This window comes from Cygnus atratus, chromosome 6 (assembly GCF_013377495.2).
Source record: "Cygnus atratus isolate AKBS03 ecotype Queensland, Australia chromosome 6, CAtr_DNAZoo_HiC_assembly, whole genome shotgun sequence".
Lineage (NCBI taxonomy): Eukaryota > Metazoa > Chordata > Aves > Anseriformes > Anatidae > Cygnus > Cygnus atratus.
In genome coordinates, this window is record NC_066367.1 from 35,138,482 (window position 1) to 35,161,851 (window position 23,370).

At 35.8% G+C, this 23,370-nt stretch overlaps 1 protein-coding gene across 1 annotated transcript in view; it reads right to left on the minus strand.

Moving 5' to 3' along the window:
• LRP1B (LDL receptor related protein 1B) overlaps window positions 1-23,370 on the minus strand; it is a 509,529-nt gene that overhangs the window by 258,323 nt on the left and 227,836 nt on the right. Inside the window, 1 exon segment of the mRNA XM_050711674.1 lies at window positions 1,926-2,148. Within this exon segment, the coding sequence (XP_050567631.1) occupies window positions 1,926-2,148 (223 nt within the window).

Here is a 23,370-nt window from a genome sequence, read left to right on the forward strand (position 1 = left end):
TCTCTAGCATTAACTAATAAATGTAGTAAATATAGATATTTAAAACAGTTTATAAGTTGAATTAATGTATTTTTTCATTGTGATATAATCAAAGCCAGGTAAATCGTGCAAGATAGTCTATCCGAACATTTTTTTAAAGTAAATAAATAAATATACAGTTTCCCTAGCTATACTTGTGTTCCTTTTGTTTGATAGCTTTGAATATGCTTGTCATCACACTCTACTGCTTGTTTCTCAAAAAACAAATTCTAAGATTTTAATCATCTCTGATGTGCATGGGCATGCTGATTAAAAATTACCTAAATTTAGTTAGTCAGTTAGCCAATAACAGCTCAGATATGATGTGTTCAATAATCTAGAGGTTATGCTTGATCTCTAGATTTGGAATATTTAAAATACCTCATTGAGCAATTTTGAAAGCAAGAGTTGGTTGGCAGATGTTCACAAGCTGAATTAGTGTAATCAATAAATTATTCACCACAAAGTATTTACTCCGCTCATTTACTCCCAAAATCAGACATACCTCACAAAACAAAAACAAAAACGATCCAAAACCTGTTGTCCATCAATTGTTTCAGTCCTTCCTGGAAATTACCCCCAGCTGACCAAATCTTGCCATTGTATTCTGCTTTTAGCCATTTAAAAGAAAACAACTGAAATCAATGGAAGTATTTCATTAAGACCCAATAGAAATTCAATCCAATTAGAGTAAGACTAGAGATAAAAAAGAAAACAGACTTGAAAATAATGATGGATCTGTACCAAATTGTTGAATTCTCCTCAGCATTATAATCCTCTTTCTTTCCTATTACCATTTGCACACAGTTTAAAGCTTTATTATTTAACTCCCATGAGAGCTTTATATTTACAGTATTAACAATGTGACTCTTTTTACAATGCACGTTATAATGCCTTAATTAATTTTTATTTAATTTATTCATTTCGGTGGTTTTTACTTCTCATAAAGATTTTCAGCTATCTTATGCATGACTGGAAATGTTGCTTGCTACAAAGAATAGTCCTTTGAAAGCCATCCAGGCTATCAATCAGAAAGGCTGTATCATTTGGAAAGCATGCCTTTTGATATGCTTGTACTTATGAAGTAAAGTTTAATTCCTAAAATTTATTTAGAATAGTTTGCTGATTATGCTAATTATTTGTGTTTTGGTAAACAGTGTGTACCTGGAAGCAAATAAAGAATTACAGCAGAATAGGTAAATAGGTATCTGCATGTATTTTTGCACACCCTGTTTAACCTCAGGGAGAAGCAGATGTACCCACACCAGCTCTAACAATCTGTGTAGCAATCAGGAATTGTTTGGTCCTTGCTAATTTTCCCTCAGTTTCCATGAGCCTGTGTGGAATTGCTACCTACTATTCCATTCTCCACCCTGAAACAATAATAACGGATTGATATGTTCCTGTTCAAAAACTCATACAGTCTTAGCATTTGTATTTATGACTCTGAACATCTGAATCAACTGGGAAAAACACCATTGCCATCTACAAAATATGATTTAATGGCATCCTGATTGGTCTGAACAGGTGAATACCTTTTGCTATTCTCCTGTTTCTTTAATATTTTTCTGCCTCTTAGTCTTCCCTTCCTGAATTGGCCATGATATCTTCTTGACATTAATAATTTATCCTCTAGTGTATTTCCATTGCCTCATATTTTTTCTCCTGAAGTCTTTTACAATGAGGACTGACTTACATGGTGCATTGTTAATGAAGCACTGAATTTGTCTATAAGTTGCAAGATATGCTAAAAACAAAAACCTGTAGAAAATAAACCATGTAGTTGGTTCTTTTAATGTCTAATGCATATGAAGCAAAAAGAGAAAAAAAATCTGAAATTACTCTGGTAGCATTATGTATGTTCATTTATTGATACCATTTTCTTACATTTTCAAATAAATACCTACTTGTCTGCCTTTAATTACTGTATGTCTCTTTCTCCCTTCATAGTCTACAACTTCCACATTATCCAGATAGATGTCAACCCAGTACACATATTTATTGATGAGGTCTAGTGCAAGAGCAGTTGGCTGTTCAATTTTAGAGTCTACTATCCATGTCCTGTTCATTCCATCCATGTCACATCTCTCAACCTTGGCAACATTCCCGTAGTCTGTAAAGAAAAGCTTTCTGTAGAAAGAAAATAAAATGTTATAAGTTTCAAAGAGTGTGATCATAGTGCAAAGCTCCTGGTGGCACTGTGCAAAATAAGTTTTCATTCTTTGTCGTTTCAGGGGCTGTACCTAACCTACATTGACAATCAGCAGTGATTAACAAAAAATTCAACATATCCTCTAACAAATTCACAACTACATGGCATTTTGCTAAAGCGGAATGTACAGAAGTTCTAAATGCATTTCCTTACACCAGATACACCCTTCATGTAGTACTCGATTTGTTTTTAAATGGTCAGTATACATATGTACAGAGACTATAACAGTATGTTAAATATATCTATATATCCACTATTTATTTAAAAAATAATAATAAAAAAAAAGGCAAGATAGTTACAAGAACCAAAGAGTGGCAAAACCATGAAGCACTTAGATGGTTTGGAGGACAAGTCATTGCATACAAGGTGTATGCAATCACAAATACAATGATCCACACTGTCAGGCTTTTGAAAATATATTTCTAAAGATGCATTAGTCTGTAGTGCATATATATCACCATGGAATATTCAGGACAGGACTACCAACTATAAAAAAGCTTTAAAATGTTTCCACAAATCCAATGAGTCATTCCATTAAGAGTAATGGGAAACTATCTAAGATGTAAAAATTCCTACTGAAGCTTCTCAACCCAATCCTTGATTAGAATTCAGTGGATTTAGTACACACAAATCAATCCTGATTAACCTGACAATATTTTAACAAGATTAACTATTTGTGAGACTAAATTGCACTGGCTATAAAAGACAACCTTGTCATGACTTTAACATATTATACAGAATAATATGATTCCAGAGGGAATGTTACTTAAACTACCTTGAGAATCAGGATTTCGTTTTGCAAATGAAGTTAATTATCTCCTAGTTATTACCATTTCTGGTAATAACACTGCATCAACACCATATAAGGTGTGTTTATGTTGAAAAACAGTAATTTATGGCCTTGTAACATCTCATAGAAATTCAGCACTGTAGTACGTTTTAAGCTAGAAAGAATACATGGTTGCTAAATAGCCAAATGAGACCCATGTCCTTTATTATTAACATCTTCAAATAAATAAGAATACAATTTAAAAGTAGTTAAAAAGTTTTTCATTGGAAATATACACAAATTAGAACATCGGTAAAAATATTGAAGGCATAAGAATTGTCTGTAGGTACAGCAGCTGTCAAATGTTAAAATGAATTGATCACAGAATCATAAAGTAGGACTTGAGGAGAATTTGAAAGGTCAAGTAGTCCATCACCAGGCCATAAAGCAGAGTAAACTTTACCTATAACATTCTTGAGGGATAACTCCATTCCTGACAGGGAATCTGATTAATCAAAATACTTTTGAATTCCTGTCTCGTCCTTTGTTGTAATTTTGTATCCCAGCTGTACTTTAACAGCATTTTAAAAAAACACACACTTAACATTCTAGTCCATATAATCAAAATGTGCACGCTACAGATGGTATGCAAAATAAAAATTATGTCTGCAAAGCAAATATTTCATTTGGAATGAAAACAGCAAAAAAAATTATGTGACTATATATCTGTGTGTATATGTATTTAATCAGCAATAACAAGACCAATACCTATTACATTTAAAATAAGTTTTTGAAGTATTACATGTACTCTAGTTGACAATCTTTACTTTTGGGGATCAGATGTAGATTATTTAATGGAACTTTATATCTCAAGATTCAATTATTCAAATCAAAGCTCATTTTGCAATCACAGAACCAAAATGTGTTGTTGCTGAGATCAGGCACACATACATCTGTATATATTTCTGCATACATATATACACGTGTATACATATGCATATATATACACACACACCTATGTATCTGTTTGTGTATATATAGATCCTTATGTATATACATACATACACAGAGCAGCTACAAAGACCTGAAGCTTGACTTCAAGCTGACTCTTTACTTGATTGCGTAGTGCACAGTATTCTTACACAAGATTAATGTTTCTATATGATGTCAGAAAACAGACTAATTCACAAATTAGAAATGATAATTCTTTGCCTTTTGCAACTATTTCTCTCTGGGCCATTTACAACTGATCTCTTTTTAGATCAGAAAAAAAAACTGTATGTCAAAAAATACATACAGTAAAGAACATCTAATTTAAGTTGCTTGTCCACCTTTCAGGGATGGGGAGGTCATTTCTTACTTTTCTAAATATCTGATTTGTATTACCACCATTTGTGCTAAGGCAGCTATCATGACTTAACGTGTAAATAACATACTTTTTATTTTTAAAATAATGACTCTTCTCCTGGAGACTGACAGTAATAAAACTTTATCTTTTAACGTAGAGGCAAAAGATAGAACAAGAAAATAATTGCCTAACTGCCATTGTATGATCAAAGCATACTGAAAACTAAATTAAGGAAATTAGATGCTTTACCATGTAATCTTGAAATACAATTCTGTGTTTTAATACTAGTACAGATTTTTGGAGTGAATTTTAAATCAGAATTGCATTTCTAACACATGAAGCTGACCCACAATTACACTGTCTTTCCTTTCCTTGGGAGTTCTCAAAAATACGTTGTAGTGGTATTTATTGCAACTTAGACTAATTCTCCTGCTCACAAGTGGTGCTGGAGTTGCTTATTCATTTTCAGCAGAGGGTGGTGAAATCTTTTATCGAGTCACAGAGCAATTTCAGCATGAATACCATTTGCATTTGCCTGTACAACCCAAGCACTATGCATTAGTACTGACCTTGAGGGACTAGCTCTAACAGGGACAGGGAGATCTGTGTTCATTACAGCCTTTATTTCCTGAGACTAACAATGAGGATGCTGTCTGGGACAGCTACAAAATAGTAAAAATGTTGGCATTAAATTGATTTTTTTTTTAAGGCATGATATTCTTTGAGAGTTCCAGACTTCTTCATGCATGGAAATTCTGAATAATCTCCCAGCTCTTTGAAACTGTATAAGACGTATATTCTGCTCATTGGTAATTAAGACTAAGAGGGGTTATATTCTTCATCAAGTCCAGGTGCTTTGCAAGCATCAAATATTACTCTTTTTTCAAACTTCTCAAACTCATTATTTTGCTGTTTTGTCCCAATGCTTCTTTCAGAATTCTCTTCCAGAACAGTTTGTTCTAATGGGTATGAATCTACATCTAATAATTTAATGACAATTTCTTCAAGACTAAATTATAATCTACTGATTTCTGCAACGCGCTTATTTGGCTTAAACAGTTCTTTTCACCTGTCTTTTCCTCTGAATGTGTTTCTTGATGGCAATCAAATTCTTCCACTGTCTACTGAGCAGCTAGAGCTAAGCAAACAAAGTCAGTCTGTCTCATCTCATAAGGCAGGCTTTTTATGTTGCCCTTCTCTGCAGTTATTACAATTTTAGGTCATGTTATTGACCAGTGCATGGTCAGCACTGGATACAGTGTTCCAGAGAGGAGCTTGCTGGTGTCTATACAAAGGCACCGTAACTTCTCTGCATCTGCTGGAGATTCATCCATCACTGGATGGCATTTGCTATTTTCACAGCTCTATTACACTGCTGATTTACAGTCATCCTATCACCAGCTATTACATGCATCCTCCTCCCTCTGCTGATTTCCCAGTTTTCAGATGACTTTCTTCAGGCTATGAAGTGTAACCCATTCCATAACTGAACAGCTAAGTCTTAAAAACTTACGGTTGGAGTTTTTCCAACAAGAGTTTGATTTCAGCTAGGAAAACACGGCGATTACTCCTTCACCATCTGAACAACAAAATCTCTGTAACATTTCAAAATATCCTCAAATGACAAACCCGTCAACTAAAAACAACAATAAAGTCATGTTACCAAACAAAACTTAATTTAAAGAAGAATGCCATCACCAGACAACAGTAACAGTGAGTTTCCCAGTCTCTGTTCTTATACCAGTGGTCAAAGATTCACCTTCCCTTCCTTATTGCACATACACACACCCCGCCCCCAAACTAGTAAGATGGGCCTCAAGAGGCCTGCTGCTCTTTTCTGACAGATGTCTGTCCTGAATGGGAATTTCCTTTCAGACCCAGACAGTTACTTTCTTCAGCTGTAAAACATGATATGCCTCCCTTATCACTGTGGTTTATTTCCCCCAACTTCTCTTTTGCCACTTACTTCTCTTTTCCAAGCTTTCAGTCACAGCATTCATGATCTGCCTATCTCATTAGCCTTGAAAGAAATATGTGCTCCTCATAAAGCGACATTTGGCCATTTGAATGGCAGAAATCTTAACTTCTTATGCGCCTAAGAAGCCATATACTGGATAGCACAATCAGACAATTTCTGGGGGACAAAATTTCACAATTCTGCAACTCTTTGGCAAAGAAAAATAAAACAATGTATGGAACAATGCATGGTATGATAAAACAATTTGCCTTTTTTTTTTTTCCTGACACATACAACTGCGCTTCACGGTTGAGTTTATTCACATCATTATTTTTCGTCCTTTATTACTCTCCTCAATCTCTCATTCCTCTTTGTAATAGGAAAGAGGTACACTTGTAACCATGTCCAGAAGCTTATGTATTCAGCTGCCAGGTCCCACACTTTAAATTGTTCCCTGGACAACTTGCAAGCCAGCCTATTTGTAGTTCTTATAGCTCCTCTAACTCCCAAGATGGCTCTTAAACCTCAGGTTTTCCTTCAGTGCATCTCTGGAACAGAAATGTGTTATCATACAGTAACCTAAATCCCTCATGAGGACAAGCAAAGCACAGTTTCAGGAATGCTCAAACAGGACAAACTATCGCATATCTGATAGCACACTGTGATTTAAGACCAAATGAATGAGTGGGCTGGGTAGCAAAGCAGTCCCAGCTGTGCAGTGCCTACCCTCGAGGCAAGGCTGGGGGAGCCCTGGGTGCCTTAAATTCTCTCTTGGGGTATCCCAGTCTCTTCCTGTCCTCTCACCTGAGTCACTCCAGATGCTCTCAGTTTTAGGAGCCGTTAGAGAAAGCCCAGGTCTCGAATGACCTCTTCAAACTCTCCCAGTGCCTGACTGACTCGACTAGCACTAGCTCTATGCTTGTCTCAAAGGGATCCACACCTCCACAACTTTCCCAGTAGCTGATAGGCTGTTTTCACTCAAGGTTCTTCCTTTGCTCCCATATCCTATAGGGTTACCTAAAGCTCACGTTTACAGTGTTGTCAGTGAGGCCCAACCCATGGCAGATGCCACATAGCAGTCAAATGACAGTGAAAATACCACCTTCTGCCTCCACATCTTCCCTCTGGTTTTCTGTTACCAGAGATACGGGATTGTTAGCATAAGCACTATGTGGTAGGAAAAAAATAAGGATTACAAATGCACTGACATTTAAAAGATAGCACATTCTACTTAAGCTGAAGAACCAGAAAAGATGTTCTTCTGAAGTACTTACAGGTTCACTAGCTCAATTTCAAAAAGATGGGAACTGCTGGGGCAGATTTTGAAGGAAGAATGACAAAGAGCTTGGCCGTTCATGGGGCAGAGTCAATTGCAATGAAGTTTTAGCAGGTGTAAATTAATATAATATATACAGAGAGAAGGCTGCTTTCTTAGACAAAGTTAGGGCCGTGGACCAGATCTATTCAGATTAAAGGAAAAGATGTGCAGTATATCTCAATGGGAACTACGAGTTGAAAGAGGAGTATTTAATTTCCAGAAATTACATTGAAATGATCATTATCAAGACAGAAAGCTACTAAGATATTCTGTTAATCTCGGGAGAAATCTTGCTTAATGAAAAAACCTAGCTGCATTCTTTAGAATGTCTGAGTGATGCCAAGTTATAGGCTTTTTTTCTCACTTAGAGGAGGGATTATGGTATGGGCAAAACTGAATCGGAGTAACAGAAATGGGATGAAATTTAATAACATAAATAATAATAATAATAATAAAACCTGTTTTAAAACTAATAAGAAGACCTTTGGAATTGATTGGCACCAGCCAGATACACTCTAGGACACATTGTAAATATAAGATACATTGCAGGATAACTAAAATTATAGGGACTGCGATGAACAGGGAACCTTCTTCAGAAGAGGTGATCAACTAATTAAATAAAATGACTGCATGAAAATATCTGTGGGATGCTCCACTTGTAAACTAAAGCTTGTGGTATCAGATGATCTATTTACTGTATGCTCAGAAGGGGACTGTAGTCATGTAGTCTTGTATATGATTTCTTCTGCACGTAAGCTAAATGGATGTAATTTAATTTAAATAAAATTGCACTTAATTAATAGTATGTTTTATAGCATGGTACATGAACATTTTTTCCTTTTTGACATTTAAGCTCATTCCTGGACTCAGTAGTTCTCTTTTTCATCAGCATCTAAAGGAAAAGAAATCAGCCACACTGACTTAACACATGGTGGTAAACGAACCATGGCTGTTAGCATACAAGACAAGTCTTAGGTACTTGCTTACACATCATATTTAAATCAATTGCTACATTTGGGGCATTTGGGGCAAAAGCCCCTTGGATTTGGACTTTTTTTTTTCCTGCCCTCTTTTTTTTTTTTTTTCCCTAGCACAATGCAGCATCCATCACTGTAAGAATAACTTCACCTTGAAAATTCATGCTATTTTAGCAGGGGTAGCAACCAGGAGGCTCTCCAGTGACATGTTTTAACTTCTGTAGCTGTTTTTGGAATGAAATGTTGGGTGGATATTTTGGGGCTCATAGGAGCGAAATTCTATTACAGCTCCTCCATGATTTCTGTAAAATAACGGGAAGACACATTCCAAGTGTTTGTAATATTTTGGATTCATAGTAATGAGTGTAAATAGTAAAATAATAATAGTATCTTCTCATAGGGAGCTGTAGATTTAGTGCCACACGGAAAGCAGCAAAGTGCTGAACTGCAGATAGAAATAAAGCTCAGTTAGACAACTCCTTCGCACTGCACAAAGCCTAGCTCAAATACACCATTTGTTCCACAACAGAACACAGGCAAAACCAGCAAAACCTTAACCAAAAGCCTTAGGGGGAACATTTGTAATAAAATACCTTTCTTTTTACACAGAAAGCACCAGTTCAAGCAAAGGTTTTCTTATTTGCAGTAACACAGACAGAAGCCTGAGCAAGGAGCAGGGTAAATAGGTGTGAATTTGGGAAGGGATTAAAATCCTATCGGTTCACTGTAAAGGTGGCTACAAATTGTGACAATCCATCTGGTTCTTAATGAACAGAGCAACACAGTGCAGGAGAAAAGTACTGCAACTACGTTTTTCTACTACTCTAATGTCCATCATTAGAAACAGACCTAACACAAAACAAAATTTGTTTTCCATTGGCAGGAGGAAAAAGAAAAAAAAAAAAGAGAACACCTCGATAACATTTCCTTAGACACACAGAAATATGCATGTTCAGAAACTTTATAAAGTGAATGTAACACGATAACTCAGGACTGTGATTTATTACATTGCTTCAGTTGTATGCTTGCCTGTTGTTTTACCTTATCAGGACAAAATCCTGCATAGAATTTATCATGTTTGATCCTTTCCTTTCCACTTTTGAGGGGATAAAAGCCTTCATTTTCTTTTTTCTTAGGAATGACAACCAAATATACATTTTTTAAAGGTCATAATGACCCTTAAAAAGTTTTTCATCCTTCATTTTCCCCTGAAATAAGCTTTCTCTGCAGGGTGGTAACTGCAAGTGACTCTCCAATCTACCGTTTCTGAGTGCAGCAGAAATAATATATGACAGTAAGATGTACAGTTAACTTTCTGTCTTATGACATCTTTACACAGTTTCAATTTCTCTCACAAGCTATCCTTCACACAGAAAGTAAATATGGAGCAAACCCATACGCAGCCCACTATGTTCTCCTTCTTGCTGCACATATGAATGAATAGGTGTGAATTTCTGTAAGTGCTATAAAATGCACATCTGGAATACAACAGCAATAAATCAAAAGACAAACGCCCACAGAAATGAAACTCAATTCACAAGTTTTTCTATAGAATAAAAATGAAAAGAAACTTTGTGTTACATTCATTCTTGCCACAATAGTTAAATTTGTTTTTCCCCCACTAATATTAAGATTAAAGTGATAAGACAATCTTGAAAAGCTGCATCCTTTAGCATACCCCAAAGTTATTTTGTTTTATCTGCTATTCTGGCTAAATACAATTCAGAATCCTTTAATTGAAGCACTGTAATTACCCTGAATAATTTTGTAAAGCATTGGTGCATTTTCATCACATATTCTCTTTCTTCTCAAGAAAGGGATGTTGTCTGTATTTTGAAAATTTATTCCAAATATCAAATTTTAGAAAGTCAATCAAATGTCTTTTATGTCCATGTCAATGTTTTTTTTTTCATAAAAGTGTGCAAAGGTTTAATAAATGTTATTTTTAATTGCGAGACACACTGCAGATGTATTTAAGGCCTCGTTAAGGCCCTTGAACATTACTATTTAATTTGTCCAGTTATGTGCTTCTACAAACTCATCAGTTAAAGTGAGAATGAAGAACCATTGATTATTCCCATTTTATCAGAAACCAGCTGTGCCAAATTACTGTGTTGATCCACTGGGAAAATGCAGTTTTTAAAAACACTCAAACTGTCCTGTAACATGGCTTTCTATAATCACTCAAGTAGACTTTTAAGACACGACAGACAAATAATACCAAAAAGTCTTTCTAATTTTTAAAAATAGTATATATAAACCCCAAAGTATTTCACACACAGACTTTTATATTCATCAAATATGTGTGTACACCCAAGTCATGCACACACTTCTCTTAGATATACTTAAAATCTATAACTGAGCATGGAGAGAACATGATGATGAATATAGTTCTTGGATTATCCTAACTAATTATTTCTGAGGATTAGATGGTCATTTTAAACTGCTCTGTATTTTATGAGATGTACAAGACACAGTAAAATAATTTTGCCAGAGAAAATTAAAATTCTGTTTTCATTGGAAACTCAGGGTCTGACATATCCTTAAAAATCAACTAAAGAGTTATTTTCAGTGTAATATTTCATATTATTCTGCTTAGAATGATTTCTGCAATAACAAAATGGTGCAATTTGACCATTTATAATACTTATATGAAAACAAGTACATAGCAGAACATGCACACTCAAAGACTTATTTTCAAAGGTTTAATTAGGATTGTACTGAAGTGTTCTCAGAGAAATAGCCAGAACACAGTACTTTTCCTGAAGCTATTTATTTTTCACTATATATTATTATATGCACTCAGACTGTTTTTTTCTTCAACTCAGTAAACAGCCTTTTCCCCTAGCTGAAAAGAGAAAATGTTGAAAATTGCTGTTAAAAAATAGGATTTGGGGAAAAAAAAAAAAAAAGAAAAAAAAGTTTCATTAAGTTTCATTAATTGTTTAGTACTTGTGGGAAAAAAATAAAAATAAAAATAAAAATAAAAAAGAAGAAAAAAGAACCATGAAAGTGTGTCTGACTTCCAGCCTGGTGAAATTCAGTGTGCTACAGCTTACTAAATTCAGCTAAGGAACAAATCAGGACAGCACTGGCAGTAGCCAGCTTTTTAAAAATGGTTGTGTAGACACAGTGGGCTATTATTTCAGAAACATAATCCTGCTTCTCAAGGGGCTTTTCTTTCTCAGAATTTGAGACACGACCCTTTCAATCCAGTGTGAGAAATTTTAGGTTTATGAACTGTTTAGCAGTACAAAATGCAAAACTAAATATTCAGTTTGTCTGGGATTTAAAGTTACACTTTGTACGTCACCTACATCAATCACTAAAGATTTCTGTTTTAAATTAAGAATGCTAGGTTTTCAAACTTGTGATTTCTGTTAACCAAATTCTATTTATATTGGAGTTACAGAGAATGAAAAAGGAAGCATTGTTTGCAATATTAATTTATTTAAATATTTATTATTATTGTGAAAAATAAATTTTAACAGTTCTCCCTCATTGGTATTTTATGACCTATGCCAGACTAAATGTCAGTAACAGCTGGCATTTGAGAAACTGTCTCATCTATCTCATACAGAAAATGCTACAATAATCATCATTACAGAGGATTATATTAAAGTAATCAAAAATCCAGTTTGCACGCTTTAGGAATCTCAGGGCTCCTCCTTTGCATGCAAACGTGAAGAAAGGCTAGGGTTATACTCACAGGTGTAGTCTTTAGGTCCCTGAAGCTTCAGACCCCAGCTTTTAAAACTGATTTCAAGTAATGATAAATTAGCTGTACACGGCAAGGGTCGAATTTCTTCTCTCGAAGGAATTCACAAATGGAGAACGTATCAGTGGCTTTCTAACCCAATTATATGTTTCTGTCTCTGGAAGTCACGAAGTTGTAGACTGGTGAAAGCTGACTGCTTTTCTGTAGGAAATACTACTGTGGTTCTAAGCATCCTTTCACCACAGTGATGAGAAGACACATCTAGAATGCTGTGCTTAAGGGCCTGTGATAGTAGTTCTTCAATACCACTGACCTCACAGCTCCTGATGTTTAGATTAAAGCTTTAAATATAATCAATGACACCAACGTGGAAGATGATCTCAGGTAAAGACAGGCCATGCTGTACAATAACTAATTTGACAAAATTTACACTTTAAAATGTATTTTAAACATATATATGTATTAATTAACATATAAACTATACTTCAATGCAATCTTTATACATGCTAATAATCTCACCTTATGCCAAAGGTGAGCAAATACATCTCACATTTGGTCTACAGAAGCAAACATGGCTAACGAAATGAATTGCTGTGTTGCCGTTGTGCACATGGCTATTCAGCATGGCCCAGAATACAAGAGACAGTCTGTATTTGACAGCAACGGGCAGATCTTTATCGCCATATGCAGGTTTCCTTTGTAACAACGCACTAGACATTGCAGGTTAGGGAATTACTCCAATCTAACTGATTATTCCAGTCTGTGAGCATCAATGAGGAGGTACTCAGGCTCACCAAGAAAAACATGTACAAGCTGTGCAAAATAAAATAAAAATAAGATTCACATCCAACACTTCCACATTTCTGTTTAGAGATCATCCTTTTTTAATATATATATTCTTTTCAAGGTAATAAATTACAACGTGAACATTAAAACTTGTCCTAGCTCCTGAGGTTTTGACCAAGTATCTTCTGCTGGAGAAATTGCTTCAGACGCTGCAAGTTAACAAGGCTGTGCAAGTCTTGTTAATGGCACATCTTTCTGCACGCCTGCAGAGCCCGTAAGCTCTGCACCATGGATTCTTAGCTAGAGCATTATTTTATGTCAGCAACAACTGAATTACTTGATGCCATGCCTCCCCTTGGCATTTAGCAGCTCGTAAAGAAAAACAGGCAGTTCATCTTACCCATTAACTGCCAACTAAGCAAGTCATTTTGTCCCCAAAATTGTATTACAAGTTAAATTAAAAACAAAAACAAGAGCTGGTCTGAAATAAAGATCATAGACAAGGAATTATTGAGTAAATAGAAAGGAAAAAAAAAAAAAGAAAGAAAAACATGATTTATAGAGAATCATAATATTTGAAAGTCAATTGGAAATATTGTATTTGTGTTATTTTATCTCTTCTGAGATCAAAGACTTTAAATCTTTCTGATATATTGTTCTTAAGGTGTTACAAAAAAGAACTTGATGTTGGTTAAATGACTAGTAAATTGGTTGTACTCCACCATGGAAAAGACTCCAGTGTTTTGCTGTTGTTATTCCATCCTTGATCTCTTAACCTTTAATTTGCAGCAGCTAGTCATAGCAGGAAGGCAGTATTATTTATATTACTACTAATAATTAATGTCTAATTACTAGAACTAATACAAAAACTGCTAGAAAAGTGACTGATATAAATACAGGTTATAGAGCTCATGAATGCTGATTTGAAACACAAATATATAAATTACAGAAAGATTTCAATTTTGACTTCCAAATATTGCCACAACTGAGAGCTCACTGGTGACTTATGACATTACTAGTTATATCTCCACTGTGACAGAGAAGTTATACAAATACTAACGGGCCAAAAAAGATTGTGTATGCTGCTTTAGTTAGCAAATGTTTTCATAACATTTTCCTCAAACTATTACTGAATGCTGTGAAGAATACAAGAGAAAAAGATTCTATACATTTTCATATACATGTTTCTACACATAATAAACACTGACGAGGGAGTGAAAATTAATGGAGGTTGTGTATTTTGATGCTCAAACTCATTTCAGTTGAGCAGGGGCAAGGAAACATGGTACACATGGTGCTCTTATGCACATGCATTAGTCAAAGAATGGAACAGTTGTGGTGCGCTCATATGAAAAGTGACGAGACATGAAAAGACATAACGCATTGTGTGCTAAAGGTTTTTGCATCCGTAGATTAAGGTTTTGAAAAATGTCCAAATATACTCAGATGTCAAAATTCCCAAGAATAGCAGGTGCTCACCACTTCCAAAGAAATTACTCAAGAGTCATAAAAGCATGCCTAGAGAGAAGAGTATCTGCTTTGAGTCATTATGTCCTCCTGGAAATGTAAAGTATAACCCCTCCCCCCCCCCCCCCAAAAAAAAAAAAAAAAGTCTTTCATTACTCTGCAAGCAACCCACTAGTTTTAGGAAAAAATAAAAAATAAATAAAAACCCTAAAGTACCAGATGCTGCTTACTTCTTAGTCACAGTAATATTGCAACATCTGCTGATTTCCTGCTTAAGAACAAACAAGCAAACAAAACAAGCAAGCCACCTGTCCACCAATAACTACGTTATGAACTACAGCCTAATGACATGCAATGCTATTTGTGCATGTAGCTAATAAGTCAAGAAAAAGTAGTTAAGCTCTGCGGAGCCACATGCATCTGCATCCCTGTTCCTGCTGTCCAGCCCTTTTCACTTGGACCATGTGCTTCCCCAGCACAATTTTCACAACAGAAGAGTTAGGGCAGACAGAAGCCCAGCCACAGAGGCGGAAACAGGCCGGAGCAGTTCCAAGCAGGATGACAACCAGAATATTAAAATGCGGTGATAGATGCTTTTTGCAGCCAAACATAATGGTGCAACCGAATATTCCCCCATTTACTGGGGACTTCCAAAACCATTTCATGCCCCTTATCAAGCTGAGAATAGCTTCCTACAGCTGAGCATTAACACAAAGGTGGATTTATTTTATTTAGGATATCAGACGTACAATAATTTACAGTACTTCTAAGGGGAGCTTAGATACTTCTACATCTTTCTTTCTGTTTCACTAAAACTTTCCATCACATACTCATAAATTTAATGTATAACTCTTCCGTTCATGCAGCTGCTTAAATACAGGAATCGTCAACATTGTCCCTTTTCTTTTCCTCAACCAAGCTATAATAAGAAAAATAGGTTGTTTGGGTGATCCTAAGATTTTCCAATAATCTTGGATTCACTGGAATTGCTAAATACACAAACCTTCTGAAAGCTGACCATACAAAATACTTTTTCCTGGGAATCTAGTCAGAGATAGTTTGCATTCAATAGCTTACACTCTTGTCTTCCCTGACAATTTTCAGTGGAGACTAAATGAATCTTGAATAATCTTTTTTGAGCTTCATATTCAGCAACATAGAATATTATGACGTGAGTTACAGAATGACTCTAGGGTAGGGCTTACTCACTAATGACACCTTTTATGAATGGGATATAAGGGGGGAATTGCTTTTTGTTCTTCATTTGTGAACAGTGATTTGATAGGCAAAGATCAGAATATTCAGCTTTCACTCATGTCTTTGTAAATGTTAATGCTAAGCTATGAACACTGGAAGAGAATAACACAGTACTGCAAAATTCTTATTATTTTACAGGAGAATGACAAACATTTATTATCTTCGATTTATGTTGAATTTTTTTAAGTAAAATATGGTATTATATCATTATCCAAATTTATACTTTATTATAGCACTGGTATTAATGTCAACCAGTCAGAGTTAAATTTCATTCATGGGTTGATAATCAACTGAAAATATGAGAAGCTTAATATGGCAACTTCCCCTCAGGAAGAAAACAAAATATGATATTTTCTTGGTACAATACTGATAAAGATCCAATATCTACAAACCACAGGCAGAGAACCTGACAGTCAAGTTAAAAAATGTTTTTGTGTGTGTGTATGTTCATAGCTGTTCAATGAATGGCCTGTAGACAACCAAAATTTATTCTTACAATAACTTGAAAACTGGTAAAGAATTGTTACTGCTCATGACAAACGGGGATTAACCTAATTTACATTCTTTAGTGGCCTTTCCTATCTCCCATTCATGCAAAAAATTTGCAACTATTCCTAAGATGAATGTTTTACAAATGACTATAACAGTACTCCCCACTTTGTCTTGAAATATACAGTGTTATTGTTTATTCCATTTTTTCCAAAAAAAAAAAAAATCTCAACCAAAACCATGCTACCTAAGATGTTGCTAATAAATAAACACTGTGATTTTAAAATACCAGCAAACCAAATTGGCGGACTTTTTTTCACAAAGTATTCATAGGCAACTTCGGAGAGAATTGTGTTCTCTCAGCTTTCTGAAGGACTACAAATGTTACCTTTGTTCTTTTGAACTTTGCTTGAGAAATCGTTAGTATTCACAATTAACAAATTTGGTTTGAGATTTTTTTGGAAGATGATAATTACCACAAGTGACGCTGCATGTCTGAAATTTGAAAGATCTGAAAGATGGCTCAAATTTTGCTCATGTTATTATTTTTTAACATGAGTTGTTGGCCTGAAATTTCTCATTTCATTTCAGTGCATCATTCCAATCCTTAGTTACTCAGTCATCTACTACTATTTGCCACATGAAGCTTGTCTCATTCCAAGAACAGTGAAAACCTGTGCTGTCATGACAAAGTACTTTATAGAAATGTCACATCTGTAAAACACTTAGCATGCTCATTACAGAATTTTGAATTTCAGAAATTAATTAAGCAAGTGACTGAAGCTGTCACCCAGTCCAGAGCAACGGCAGCTAGTTCAGCTTGCATTTTCCTTTTTTTTTTTCAAGTGTCAGTAAAATGTATTACCACAACATTATGTAATATCTTTGTTTGCAGAAACAATTGATGAGATTTAGCTGTATCTCCCACCTCCCAGAAAAAAAATATATCACAAAACAACTAGCCAGAGGAAAATGTCACCAAATTATGTAACAACAAAAAAGACTCTATTTCAGGGAAAAAGTGGACAAGTTACATATACATATACGTATGTAGTGAGGGGAAAAATCAGTGTACCCAGATGATCCCTGCATACCCTGCTTCTCTATAAATTCTTTCAAACACCAACCTACCCTGTACAGATTTAAAGAGCAAGATGATTCCTGAACATAACTAAATCAGAAAAAGGCATGAACAATTGCAGAAGCATGGAATAAATATGCATTTATTGCCAACTATATGATTATATTAATGTTCAAAGTAAATAGGTTACGTAGGCATGAACCAATGTATCGATAGCTGAGCTCTCCAAACCACCTCACAAACTTAAATACCAATGCTAAGAACATTTTCACACTCAAAAATCTGACAATTATATCTGACAATTATAGCTCATGTCACTGAAAATATATGAAATATGATAACGTATTTATGATGCATCCTACCCAGTCTAATGGGCTTTATAAGCGCACTGCATAAGTGGTCACTAACTCACTCAAGCAGTTCCTTGCCCCTTGGCCTCCAGGCCACCAGACACACCGGTTGCATTTTAAAACTAACTAACTAAGAAGCTTTATTAATTAGCAAATTAAATTTTGTTTTAGGAAAAGAAGAGACAATATAAACCCCAATAATAATGCAGGGCACATTATGTCACACATGCTGTGGTGGCAGCAGAAAAGGAGGTGAAAACCTCTTTTTCCAACCCCAATGCAGGGAATGGAGCTACACAAACCAGAGCAAGATTGATCAGCGGAGATTGCCTTTATTAAAGCAAGTGATACAGTTTGAAGAAAAGCTTCACTTTCAGGCAGACAACCCCTCAAGTCTGAAAGCATATCATGGTGTGCCTCTGTGGCAGGAAGGTTTGATTTTCTTATTTTAAACCAAACTCGACACAGACCGACGTCAGAGGGAAGTGGATCAGAGTACAGCCTTGGGGGTCTTGGGGAAGAGGGCTGGGGAGTTGTTTGTTTGCCTGAAAGCAACAGTCCACAGGCATAATTAATAAAATATATTTCAAGACTATTTTTGTTATATTTATACATTATTTGCCATCAGAAAAATAATTAATATCTACTTTGCACATTAATTGCAAAGGCAGTCAATTTACTCTAATCAGCCTGAGGTGAAGGGAGCACAAATTAAGTTGAGGCTTTTTTTTCCCCACTTTGTTTCAACTTAATTGTCCTCCTCTGACAAAACCCCAGTGAATAACCTTACAATCTCCGGCACTATTTTAATCAAATTGCTTGCTGGTGCCTGTGACAAGGTGGTAGATAGCCTGGGCTGGAACCCACAAAGCACCCCTGCTCAAAGCAATTATTTCCTTTCTTACCTCGTTAAAAGATGTGTTCCTGGGCTTTTCACTTTTTATTCCAAAAGAGGGAAAAGAGCAGGGCAGTAAAGATACTGCTTTATGTTCCTTACAGGTGTTGCTATGTTCAGCAACCAGTAATTGCTTCATACAGCCTGCTTCTTGATGGTACCTGGGTGTGCATACTTGTCAAAGCATGACGGGCAGAGTGAGCAGCAGTGACAATCAGTACAGAAGATGGTATGGTGCCCAAATCCCAATGAAAACCCCGGCAATATAAAAGATAACCCCCAGGGAACTAGGGATGCAGTCGCTTTCAAAAATCCTGATTGCTTTCTTTCCAGTGTCTAAACATCTTTGAAATGTCGTCTTCATCGCTGGGAAAGTGAGAATCAAACAAGAATTCACAACCTGAGTTCTGAACTCCAAATCCCTGCAAAGTGACTAGAGGGAATGAAGCACTTTGAACTAGGATGCACAGTAGTTGTATTTAATTACAAAGCAAAATAACAACTTTTCTTTTTGTTGCTGTTGTTTTTGTTTTTGTTGCTGTTATTGTTTTGTTTTGTTTTTAATTAAAATAGTAATGCAGGCTGTCCTATTGCTGAACTCAATGAAGTATGACAGGGTATGTTCAAAACATGCTCTTCAAGCTCTGCCACTCCAAGTCTAGGCTGGAACATCTGATCTGCAAGTATCAGACAGCTGTAAACAGGAAATAAATTACCATCTGAGCACCATGCTATTAACTATGCTTCAGAAAAGCTAAGACTCATTTCAATACCTACATAACAGCTGAAAATCTAAGGACAATTTAAAAGGTAAGGAAATTTATAATCAAAATGAAGTGTAGATTGGGGAGAGCATGACATTTATTTTGTTTCTTCGTTACATTATTCCTCATTCAGAATTTTGGTTGAATGTTTTATCAAGCAATGATTTTGGTATCACTGTAAAATTTTCTGCTAAAAAGGCAGAGTTTACAATGCCATACTGTGACAGACAGCCCGCTAGCTGGGTTAAATCTGTTATTGACTAGAGGTGATTTTCAAATCTGTATGCACCCATTGCAACGTCACAGAACCTGTCCCCACATTTCCTTTTGAAGCTTTTGTTCTTCCTATTACTAAATAAAAATAAAGAACAGAACCAGTATGATCGTGTATGACAGAAAAAAATTCTCTTCCCTTCTCTAACAGCTATTTAATTGTCTATGAAAATTATTTATTTCTTTATGCATTGGTAAAAAGCTTCAGCAGGAGAGAATGAAGGTGGTAGGTAGGCCAGTGGCCAGACAGTGGTGTGGTGTGTTGGAGGAGCGGGAGTACCCCGGTACTCCCAGGCATTGTACTGAGCATCTCCTGCGGCCGTGGCTTTCCCAGGAAGTTTCTTCCCTCACGGTAAGTTTAAGAGTTCCCAGGTTCACAATATAGGACACACAACCCGTTGCAGAGACAAAAGAACTTTTCCCGTGCAGTTCTACTTTTGAAACACTCAAAGTCATTAGACTGTCTTTACATATGCATACATTGCTGAAGTATGCGTCCTGCCATGCGGAAAAACAAAACATGCCAAAGTTCAGGGGCTTCCATCTTTCTGATCATGTGCCTGGAGAAGTCATAAAATCATGCTTTATATTTTCCTATCCATTTTAACAGAAAGTGCCCTGGAAGTAGTTCATAAAACCAAAAAGTAACCCTCCCCTGAAAACCAGTCTTGATACAAGAAAACCCAGAGATCAAGTTATTCTTTATTTTTAACTGCACACCACAAACGTATTTTGGTATGAAAACACTAGCTATTTATAGAAAAAAATAATTGAATGTAAATGCTCATAACAGATCACTGGACATTAGTGATCTTTGTTTTAATTTTAATGGGAATGCATTCTGTTTGAAGTACAGAAATGGAAACAGTAAGGCAGAAGACACGTGTTGTACTAGCAGCTGGTTTTAGAATACATTTTCTAATGTCACATAATGAAGTCAGTGATCCAAGAAAGCCAGGAAAATCACAGGGTAAAAGGAATGAAAATGATGATATTTATTAAGCCTCTTTTCAAGTTTTTCTAATAAGAATACTGTCACTAATCAGTCATTCATAACAAATATTCATTAATTTTCATCCTTCTCAAAGCACTGAGCGAAAGTAAGGTATTTTTAGAGCTGATGAAGTTGAGGTGTTGAGCAGTGAGCTCACACGATTGACAAGTACTAAAACAGGAAAGAAACTAATTTTTTTTTTTTTACCCCTTACACCTGTGCTTTATCCATCTGTATGAAGTACTCTTTACAAAACACCGATCAGGCAGCATGCCTACAGCTTAAATACATCATCAAGTGACAGAGATGTATCCACATTACCTTGTTTGCTCACTATAGCAAATATTTGCTTTAATTTCCAAGCTCTGCATTGCTGTAAAATAATTTATAAATCTATTAAGTATAAAACCTCAAAAGTGTATAATTTGGCTCATGGAAAATTAATTTGACATGCTACAGACAAAGGGAAGGACTTAACATGGCTGTGACACACACCAGAAATTTATAAAAAACACAAACTGGTTCTGCCTTCTCCTGCACACACAGCTACAGAGCTTGATAATGAATCTGTTTTGGAAAGATTTCATTAAGACTTTCTCTTTTTTTTTTTTTTTTCTCTTTTCTCTTTTTTTACCTATAGAGGTCAGGGCATGAGCTCTGAAGAGTGCACCGCAAGGCATTCCTGGAGGTAACAGAAACGTGAGCTCACCTGGGGTTTATATATATATATATATATTATATATATATATATATATATATATATAATATATTAAATATATATATATATTATACTGGGAGGATGGTGTGTGATGTTAAGAAACAGGAGTCAAAGATCATATAAACCAAAACTGGATCTATGTGCTGAGCCCTGTCTAGACCCAGCAGCAACACAGGAAGGGTCCTCCATAGTGAATTTTCCAGGTTTCTTGAAGTCTACTTTTTGCTATAAATGAATGCAGTAAGAGGGCTATGCAGAGATGTCTGAAGTTTCATGAGACTTCCTACTTACAATATTACATTTCATAGCTACAGACAAGATAATATATGTACCTGCAGAAAATCAGAATGGTTAGTAAGAGCCACCTCCCAGATAAAACCTCACTATCTCACCTCTTTTCTCTGGTTTTATAGCATAATTCCTGCCAAGGCAGCTTCCAGGAACACCTAATTCTACGAATCTGAAATCTGAAGTATATTTTCCCTGACAATTAGATTAGGGAAATGGGAGAGGCAGAAACTGCGGACCATCACTATCCCTTGAAACTTGACGGTTAGCTCTTGCAGCCACAGCGTTAGTTTGTTTAGCACTTCAAGAGATTGAGCTTGATGGTACTGGGTTTAAAATGATACTATTTGCTTTTAGAGAAAGATAAAGTATGGAAACTATCAGACTGAGTTCATTGACGTACATGTAGTACATGAGCAGTTCTCATGTTACTCATTTTGGATGCAAAGTAATAGGGACTGAGAAATGTTATGTATACCTTCTTTTCTCCCCCATTTTTCCTAGCCCAAACAGAAGCATCTTTCCCCAGACACTTGACGCTGAAAGTGACAGTCATTACTTTTAATACTGAAATAAATATCACCTCCCAAACCTGCAAGATACCTACTTAGTAAAGGAAGTCTCTGCAATTTTCATCTTGAGGTTTTCTCACCATTTGTAGAAATCTATGCTATATTGCAGTAGCAAAAGATTCCTATCGACACCTGTAGGTTTCAAATAGCAAATTAGGAGCTCTATCTCTCTGCAGTATCACAACAGCAAAATAAAACACCAGCAGGACACCAGGTGTGAAAAAGACGGGATTTGGCTCGTCAAGAAGGATTTGGGTCCCATCCAAGGGTGAGGGAAAATGGAAGCTTCTGTGATTTTTTAAATTCTGTTTTACATGAAGTGGCCCATTCACTGCTCTTATTTTCTTCTCACCTAAACAAAAGGAGGTTGCTTAAATTGATATGCAGCTCAGCCAAAGAAGATTAACAATAGGAGATTTATACCACAGCGCTGAGGAAGATTTTTCCTCACAAGAGAAGTGTATTCCCTTCATTTTCCTTAGTGTTGGGATAGACTCACATTTAAGGGACATAAAACTGTCTGTGTGACTGTATGTTAGAACACACTGAATAAATGTGTCATTTACAGAAGATCATAGTTGCTTTCTAGCTGCTTGGATGAGTGAAAATGTTACCAAGAATTATTCAACATATGCACGTTTTAGACCTGCACATAATTGCTTACATGACAGTAGGACAGAACTTACAACTTCATAAACACATGAAAGTTACTGTCATAGCTTTTCCATCTACCATATTGTCTTTCAGCAGATAGAAAATGGTGAAATTACCTTTCTCATCCATGGCAAACTGTGAATATGAGCTCTAGAAGCCACCACATGCTGAGGAGAAAATACAGCCCAGGTTTCCCTGGTTATTACTAGCTGTCTTTTTTTTTTTTTATTATTATTATTCTAAGAGGCCTGTAAGACTTCATTATCTGATTTTACAGCAGTACTTTACTGATAACAAGTAAAATTCAAGTAAAGGAAGCATGGAGAAATGAAATGGTACGCGCTGGGAGGCAGCAGGCTGACCAGCCCAAGAGCAAAATTCTCTACAGCAGACAGGCCAGGTTGGAGCTGTGGCCAACTCAACTCAAAAACTGTAAATCAAAACAAAACCTGTGCTCTGGGAGCA